A 9,217-nucleotide genomic window follows, 5' to 3' on the forward strand; every position below is an offset into this window, starting at 1 on the left:
GGAACTTTTTCACAGTATTTTATGTTTTTATATATGAATATGTGAGTGTTGTCAGGTTAGACTTAGACAACTTTTATTTTCATTTTGTATTCATTTTGTATACACAGAGTGTTTTGTACAGCTCTCATGACATTTCAATTTTCTTAAAATGCAGCAGTGATCAGATGTAAACATTGGGAGAAAAAATAAGGTGCAAAGAAACACATTGATACGGTCAGTTTAATGCAGAGTCTATGATATGATTTACAGTTTTTTTTTTCCACATTCAACTTTTTTAAACTTTTTTTTCCCATTTTTTTTTCAACATTCAGCTGTCTGGTGGAGGTGGGGAAGAAACTGTTTTGGAATCTGCTGGACCTGCATTGAATGCTGCGAAGCCTCTTACCAGAGGGCAGTAGGGAGAACAGTCCATGGTGGGGGTGTGAGGGGTCATAGATAAAGTTACAGGCTCGGTACATGCAGTGCTGGGATGAAATGTCGTATATGGAGGGAAGAGGAGCCCCGATGATCTTCTCTGCATTTCTCACTACTCTCCTTACCTTCTTCCAGTCTGTGGAACTGCAGCCTCCACACCAAAAACACCAAAAAGGTTACGTTCAAAAACCTCAATGCATTCTGATTTTACAATTTATATTTTATTCTGCTTTTTTAGTTTTCTTAGTATAAAAAAGGTAAATCCCATATTGGTTGAATCAGATTTTATCTAAATTATGATGATACATGCATAGATAAATCAAACTTTGCTTTTAAAAACACAGATAAATAATTGTAACAAAACTCACATTATATGTTGTAGTGATTAATAATACTGCTACTATTAAATCTATTCTGAGATGTAAAATAAATACATTTTATTCATGATTGTGTAGAAGTTTAGTCATTTCTTCCTTCTTTTTAATGACTTTGCTGTCAGGTGTATTGAGGTGCTTTCTAATGACCTAAAAGCTGTATTAATTTTCAATGAAAAATAAAGTCTTCTAAACTTTTCCTTTGAAGGTTTCTTACACGCTCTTAAGAAATAGCCGAGGCATCTAATATTGGCTAAACAGAATTATGTTTGCTCTAAAAATGTTATGAATTTAGCCTGAGTCTGTGTCAGAGCAAACAGAGTGTAGATTTGCAGAATGCACCATATCAGTTTGCATCTCAGCGGAGCTTCTGGATAAAGGATGGATGACAGAATTTGTTTACGGTAGGCTCTCCCACTAAGTGATGAAGGAGAAACGGATAGGTCAGATCAGATACTCTTTATGTTAGAAATCCTCAGAGCTAGCGGCCTTGGAAACTAGCAGATCCTCCAACTGATTTGCTTTAGATAAGCTTGAGTCCTGTGAAAATGTTTCAAATGTTATTTTACTCAAATCACCCTAAGCAATATAAATGTTGAACATTAATCAATATTGTATTTTTATACTTTTTTACGAGAAGATGCAAACCTGACATTATTTTCTACACGAAAAAATAATTAATGCATCTTTTACATCAGCTTAACCATTTCCTACCTGTCTAACATGAAACAATTATGTTAAAGTAACTAAATGTGCTTAAGTAGATGTAAAAGATGCATGGATAGTTTTTTTCAGTGTAATACCACCTTAATTATCGTTAGCACCCCAGTGACAATTGATAAAATGACCACAAAATGTATTTATCTCTTGTTGTTGCTGAATAATCGGATTCTAAATGATTTTGAAAAGTCTAATATTTGAATCAAATACAATTATTTACGACAAATACACACAAAAACAAACCAAAATGTTTATTATGTGCATATTGTTTGCAATAGGGAAGAGTATTGAGCAAGCATTAAATTGCACTCAGTGTCTTTGAGCCCTGGAAAATATATAGTTTTACCAGGATATTAGATTAGATTTAGAGGTATTAGATAAGGTATCTTATTTTTTATTATTTTTTTTTTTACAGATAATTTATTTTTTCTAGTGTCTTCAGAAGACCTGCAACTATAATTATTATTAAAGTTTTACAAATGTATTGACAAAAGACGTCTGAATAAAAATCAAGGCTACAATTCCAGATTATTAGAAATAAAATAAATGAATAAAACAGTAACGCTTTATTTTACAGTACATCAATAACCATGCAATAACATGGTAATAACAAAGCAAGTTACACTATATTACTAGGTAACAAGAAAAACTGGAGAAATGGTAAGTGCTGTGCTTCAGATTTTAGGCAGACAACTTAAAGTCGGACTTTTTAGATTTCAAACAGTTATTACCAGGTAACTTATTCATTTCACTGACAGCCATAAATCAATAAATTAATGTGTTATTTTCTAGTAAAATGCAGGTTATTACTTGGCATATAACAGAAAACAAAACCTAGAAGGCAGCAAGCCGATCTTCTTAACTAAACTCTTATTTATATGTAACTTGAGTTTAGTTTTATAATGCTTTAGTTACTTGATCATAAGTTAAAATTTACTTTGTAAGCCGCTGGTAGGTGGTGGCCAATGATAGAAACTGTTATGTGGTAACCTAATGGTACCCACTAAAAGTTTTCATTGTTACATAGTAACATATAGTAACATACAATTGCAATAATTACATGCAGGTAATTACTTTTAATTTATATAGCTTAACTTTGGGGTAATTACCAAATAAAATTGTTCTTATTAACAACTAACATAGTGTGACTTGCTATGTTATTACCATGTTATTACATGGTTATGGATATACCATTACTGATAAAACACTTTTTGTTAAGTTTTTGTTTTTAACTTATTTTAAAACTTCCTTAATTTTGCATTTATTCAAGTGTTTCTCCAAGGTTAAACTCTGAGTCATATTTCTTTTATCCACTCTTTAAAATAGAACCAACAATAAAACATGGTATTTTTCTTGATCTTCATATTTCGGACAATGGTTTCCAAAAACGAATGTAGAACGACGAACATGTACATTTAGAGTAGATGTGATGAATGCTGCAACCATGTTAATCCTGCCATCACAAAAACACAAAAAAACAAGATCACAGTTAAGAAACAACAACAGAAAGCATCTTGTTGGTGGCAACAAAGTCTCCATAGCAGCACTTGTTTTTAAAGGAGACAAGAAGCGAGTGGTTAATCTATGTAGAGTTATCCAACTATCTCAAATATCATAACCACAACTGAAAATCTAAATGCAAATTTCTAGTTGGATTTTAATTAAATGATTTGCCATTTAGCCGAGCATTAAGCAATGGGTTCAACCCTTTCCCCTGTCCCCTCTGATGCCATTTGACCAGTTTGTCCAGTTTGTTTGGATCTCATTACTCTGGGTAAATAATTTAAGGCTGATCTCCTCACTTGACCTTAGAAGAGTCAAATCGCTGAGTGTCTGGTTAGATAGCTTGGGGATTTTCACAGAGCCTGACCACTGGGAGCTGTTTAATGCATGAGTTGGACTCAGCTGTCAATGTCTGTTAGCAGCCTTACCAACAAGCTAATAAGACCAGTTAGAAATAAAAGCATATGTGAATTTTTTATTTCATAGTTAGACTCATGTTTGCCCTTAACTTATATATAAATCTATATATATGCATACAGTATAAATTAGATCCATACTTTAGTTTTTAAAAGCTATTGCTTTTGATTATTCACTCCTATTCTTTAACCTCCTTCAATCTTGAAAAACTATTGGAAAACTATTAGGCATCATTTATACTATTTCATTAGATTTTTAACACACGCCAAAGTTTTGCAGGATTTATTAAAGAGCGAAGGGGAGGAAAAAAGTCCTTAACGTCTCCTAACATGATAAATCATCATAGAGCAACCCCTCCCTAACAAATAAAATGATAAATGATACATCGTCCTTATTGTACCAAAGGGATCATCTTTTTCACACATCATTACACATTCCAAGCTGCAGATATAAATAACTCAGGCGTCCAAGAGAAGGTGTGACATCACAAATAATACCTTGATGGTAAATCTCTCCTCATGTTTCAGTGTTGTATCTTGGCTGCCTTGTATCTCCTCCTTCAGCTCTAAGACAGTTCAAATTATCACTGATGTGTTTCTCCAGTATTTATTAAATATGTTTCATATAATTTTCACATTATTTGCATTGCTTCTTGCTGGGATTTTATGTGATAGCATTAAATCAGTTAAAGCCAAATTAAATACAAGGGAAGCTGGTAGGAGAGACTGGACCACCAGTATAAACAAAGAAATCTACACAAAGTGTAGATTTTTAATAATAAAAACTGCATTAATGTGGTGAAATAACATGTCTTAAGAATTAACAGATGTCTTAATGTGAATTTGACTTATTTTTTGTTAGTGGATGTTATGCTTTTTAAAAAGCATTCAGAATATTTTTTATTTTTGTCAATCTGTTTAAATATTGAATAACCAATCTTTTTTAAATGTTGTGCTTGTTGTAAATGAAGCTTAAGTGAAAATTCAATCTGGAAGACTCCTATCTGCTTCACCTGAACCACTTGCGATGTTTCCTGTTCAGCTCCAGCCAATCAATTTGGAGACTGAACCTTCTTCAAAGCCAATTATCTTTCAAGATCCTCTTCATTTAGCTCTGGCCCACCTTCTCTCACCCACACACAAGCAAACTTTCACCAACCTCAGCCCCATCTCCTCCCTTATTCTCAGTCTCATTTAACCTCTGGCTTATTCTACCATCAGTGTCCCGGCCTCGGGGGAAGACTCTAATCCTTTTTTAAGTTACACATCCAAGCGAATGCTGATTCACAGCATGGGAGTCTTCTGCCGTGGCTTGAGCACCAAAGAATTTATTTTGTTTATGTCTTTATCTGCTTCTGTCTCCTTGAACCCCAGCCGACCTCAGCAGAAGGCCGCTAACACTGAGCCTGGTTCTGCTGGACGTTTCCTCCTGTTATAAGAGAGATTTTCTGTCCACTGTTGCAAAAAGCATGCTTGCTGTGAGGGATTCCCGATAGTCAACGAGTCCTTGCAATCAGCTGGTTTTCCTTAGATAGAAATATTTTTGAAGAATATGGTTGAGTTGCCTGCAGAAACAAATCAAATAATTTCCTAATTGCAGCTTTTCTTTGCATGAGTGGCTCAGGTTGAAATATGTATTTCTTAACTTTTTTCTCCTGGTTTACCATCAACCTCAAAAAAATTTATGTTAGAACTGTAAATATACAGTCATATATTTATATTACTATTTTATTAATGTATTTATTAATGTTTTTCAAGGCTGCACTTTAACAAATGAAATTGTATAGAGCTATTTTTAATGAAATTTCTTTTTGTTTACATTCGTGTAAAATGACAAAAATAACTAACCTGTCGTGGGACTACATGTGAAAATTAGCTCATCTGGCTAAATCTGGAATATTTACATGATAGTCTAATATAATGTTGTTTTATATGCTTTGTCCTATTATTGAATAAAAAAAAAACAAATGAGAAAAAAAACAAACAACAACATGTCAGACAATTGATGTCCTCTTAAATCAATACTTTGTAGAATCACAGTTGCTGCTGTTAACGATGTAGTCAATAAATTTGATAATAAATATATTTTTTCCTCTGTGCATTTTTGTAAACTAACTCAAGCTTTGTGAGATTGGCTCCATTCAGCTCCATTTTGTTCTGACTGCACCGTTTTAATGCATGCGTGTGTTTTGTCTAAAGGAGGGTGAACGTCTATCTTAGTCTCAAGCTCTTGCAGTCTATCTTAGGCCAAATTAATCTTCCTGTCATCTCAGACCAGCTTCCCTGCCTGTTGAAGATAAGCTTCCATCACCATGTTTCATGATGGGACAAACATGTTTCAAGTTCTGTAGTCTTCTGTAACACAAAAGGTATTGCATGTGTTCACCTTTTTCCATGTTTGCTGCTCTGTTCAAACTTCAAATACGACTTTTTGTTGCTCTTTTCTAAGAAGAGATTCTCCAACTTGAGCTGTGAATCTCACAGCATTCTCTGACATTGGATCCTTCTGATGCTGTTTTTTTATAGAAAGAAAACACTAACAAACATCTGAGGCCTGCGCAGAAAATCTCTACACACAGAGATTAATTGACACGCAGTAGGGCTCTCTTCACTTGTCAGTTGTCCTCTAAATACAATGTCTTATAATGTAATTTGTTTAGGGGTATTTGAGAAAAATAGGTTAGATAAACTAAACAGCTTAATGTGAATTCTACACAGTATCCATCTGGAACGGCTGTTGTAGAAATGGAGGGACATTCAGTACAGTTCTTCCAGTTGATTAAATAAATCATCAAGTGGCACCTGCATCCCATGTCAAGCTTTTAGCCAATCGTGGCAGCAGTACCAACTGTGAGATACCATACGTGCGCATATGTGTTTTATATTTACTTACCTTTTGTATGCGGTGTGTAATTCATCCCCAACAATTCCGACAATGATTTCCTGGTACACCTCGGATGAAAATATGTCTCTATTTAGAGTTGAACAGCCATGAATCGAGGCTCCCAAATACCAGTTAGGAATCACAGCTGAAGAATTTTTCATCACTTGGTCCTCCATGAAAGTGATTGAAGGAGACACAATTATAGCAATAGGATCCTGCTGCAGCTTCTTGATCTGTTTCACAACTAGTTAACTGATAAATCCAACTCTTTCCACATCTGGTCGGAACATGCAGCAATTCTTTCCATCCACAGGGCAAAAATTGGGTGCTTTTGCTTTTTAAAAAAGGGGATATTCCAGTTAAAATGGACTGAATAGAGGAGTCTATGGGTACCTCCACCAGTACAGCCATGTTTGTTTTGCTTCAGCCTGCTGCTTCTGGTCGACGTCATACAATTCCCTGCATTTCATTTGTTCGACTCATATCTGTATTGAGACTAATGCATCTATTTGCTTCATGCAAGATATATTTTTGGGAGTTTGTGAATTCCTAAATCTCATGGCAATCCATCCTGCTTGCTAAGTAAAAAATACACAACACACTTTTCAGTTTTTTATGAGACCCCTAACGACCAATGGCTATGAATACTTTTGCAAAATACTGTACTTTTCAGTTTTCTACTATTACTTTCTTTAGCCCTAAAACAATGAATATAGTTGATTATTTTACTTAGAAATTTCATAGTGCTGAACCAACCTGCTCTTGAAGACAGAAATATAGTCTATGATTTAATACCGATAGAAATAGAATGATTGAATTGATTGTTGACAAAGAAATAGACAAGAAATATATGATTACAGTGGGCTGTGTCTGGACCTTCATGTTGCTATGCTTGACAGAGCTGTAAATTAGCACTTCTCCTGCACCAACCTGGACTCCTATTACACAAAGAATGGTGTTGAGATCCTAAAGTGGTCCAGGAGAAGTGTAAAGTTAGAGCTGTTACAGATGCTTAGAAAACACATGTGTTTGCTCATGGCCCATTTGTGTCCTAAATATAGTGTCTATACTTCTGCTCACCAATGCAGATTGCTTGACTTTGTGATAACGTTTTACTGCTTTGCTTGAGCCGATCTGGGTTAATGCACTTTATTTATATTGTTTCTGTGTCATTCAAGCACTTGTGTCTATTGTGCACAGGTATCATATATGCAGTCCGTGCGAGCGAGTGCATGCATGGATTGTTGACACCCTGGCATGTTTGGCTGCTTCCTTTTAGGTCAGAGCAGGCAGTGACGAGACAAGGAAACCAGGATCTAGTTTCAGGCTGGATGAAGCTATAAGAGAGCAGGGAGAACACTGCACAGACAAAAGACAGACAGTGAAAAGGCACTGACAAGATTACAGATACCAAAAACTTCCAAGATAGGATTGAAGAACTGCTGATGTCCTGCTGATGAACAGCAGGACAGTCTGAAAACTGAAAGACAGAGAGCAAAAACTAAAGTTTCCCTTCAAAAAGAAGACAAAGAAATTTAAAGCCACTGGAAATCTAGTTCCCGCTTGTTTACCTGAAACTTTTCCTGTAAAGGGAAGGGCCAACCTCCCGGGTCATGCTAGCCGCCCGGAGCAGCGGAGGAGGCGTGGGGGGGCCCGGTGGACACCAGCCCCCCGGCGTGCACCGAAGACAGTCTGTGGCCTCTCTCAGCGGGGCCAAACTCAACCGAAGCAACTCCCAAGATGCTAAGCGTAATTCCTTCTCAGGAAAGAAGGTGGCGCAGCAGAGGAATAAAGCGGCGCTGATCAGAGAGTTGGAGACCAGCTGGTATCTGCGAATGTTTGGACTGGGAAAAGAGGAAACTGTTGCAAATAAGACTGGCATGCCCTACAGGTCAGTTAAATCTTGTGTGTGAACAGATATATGTAGCCTAACTTAGGTGTGTCAGCTGAGTTAGGTGGAGCGCTTCCTCTCTCCAGAAAGCATTACCAGTTGTGTTATTTGATGACATGTGTTTCTCTACCCTTTCTGTCCAATCATCCATTTGGGTGTTGTTCAAGTTGTGCCGGTCATAATGACCTCCAGATTACACTGGTGTCACCTGATCTGTCTGTAATGTTATTAGTCTGCATCTGTCTTGCTGGATTTGGCTGTGTTGACATGTTGGACCGCCATGGTGACAAAACATGTTGAGGTGACTGTTTTGATTCTTGGGGGTGTGTGACTGACCAAGCGCAGTTGAGTTGCTCAGTGCTAAAGCACATGTTAGCTATAGTTTTTATTCCTGCTTCTTCACGCTGTCTGCTCTGATATTTTTTTGCAATATAAACAGTTTAAGTTTTGTGTTCCCCTTATCTAACCCTCTGGTCTTGACTCATTTCTTTTTTTTTTCTGTTTTAAATTTCTCATTTGTTTTCATTAAATTATTCAAGCCTTAAGCCCAAAAGCCATCCATTTGCCGCTTCGCCTGGCTCCCTTTCTGCTTCCTTTTTACGGTTTACTCCACCTTTTGGTTTGGACTTTGTCCACTTTAATTCAAAAAGAAAAAAAGAAATAAAGCAGATCTTGCTGTTCCAGAGCACAATAGACTGATATTGTTGCTCAAATTTGTATATATATCTGATTGAAGATAATTGGCTGAGGATCTCATGATCCTCTCCTCTCTTACTAGAGAAAATTGTTTCCATTTTTCTATTTCAAAATACTTAAGATGTGTATGATTTGAATATTTGTTTGTTGAAAGACCCTCTGCTAACTAAATAAACACGGAGTCCTGGAGATAAATAAAAAATGTAATAATTAAACAGTCAATATCTCTAACAGAGTATCCATCCATCCATCCATCCATCCATCCATCCATCCATCCATCCATCCATCCATCCATCCATCCATCCATCCATCCATCCAT

At 36.2% G+C, this 9,217-nt stretch overlaps 1 protein-coding gene across 1 annotated transcript in view; it reads left to right on the top strand.

Annotated features, from left to right (window-relative positions):
• Nucleotides 1-7,719: 7,719 nt before the first annotated feature.
• Nucleotides 7,720-9,217, top strand: part of kcnab1 (potassium channel, voltage gated subfamily A regulatory beta subunit 1) — a 118,666-nt gene continuing 117,168 nt past the window's right edge. Inside the window, exon 1 of the mRNA XM_015378281.1 lies at nucleotides 7,720-8,202. Coding sequence (XP_015233767.1) covers nucleotides 7,925-8,202 — 278 coding nt within the window. The 5' untranslated portion in view covers nucleotides 7,720-7,924. The remainder of the gene's footprint in view (nucleotides 8,203-9,217) is intronic.

This window comes from Cyprinodon variegatus, unplaced genomic scaffold (assembly GCF_000732505.1).
Source record: "Cyprinodon variegatus isolate N-32 unplaced genomic scaffold, C_variegatus-1.0 Scaffold168, whole genome shotgun sequence".
NCBI classification, from domain to species: Eukaryota; Metazoa; Chordata; class Actinopteri; order Cyprinodontiformes; family Cyprinodontidae; genus Cyprinodon; species Cyprinodon variegatus.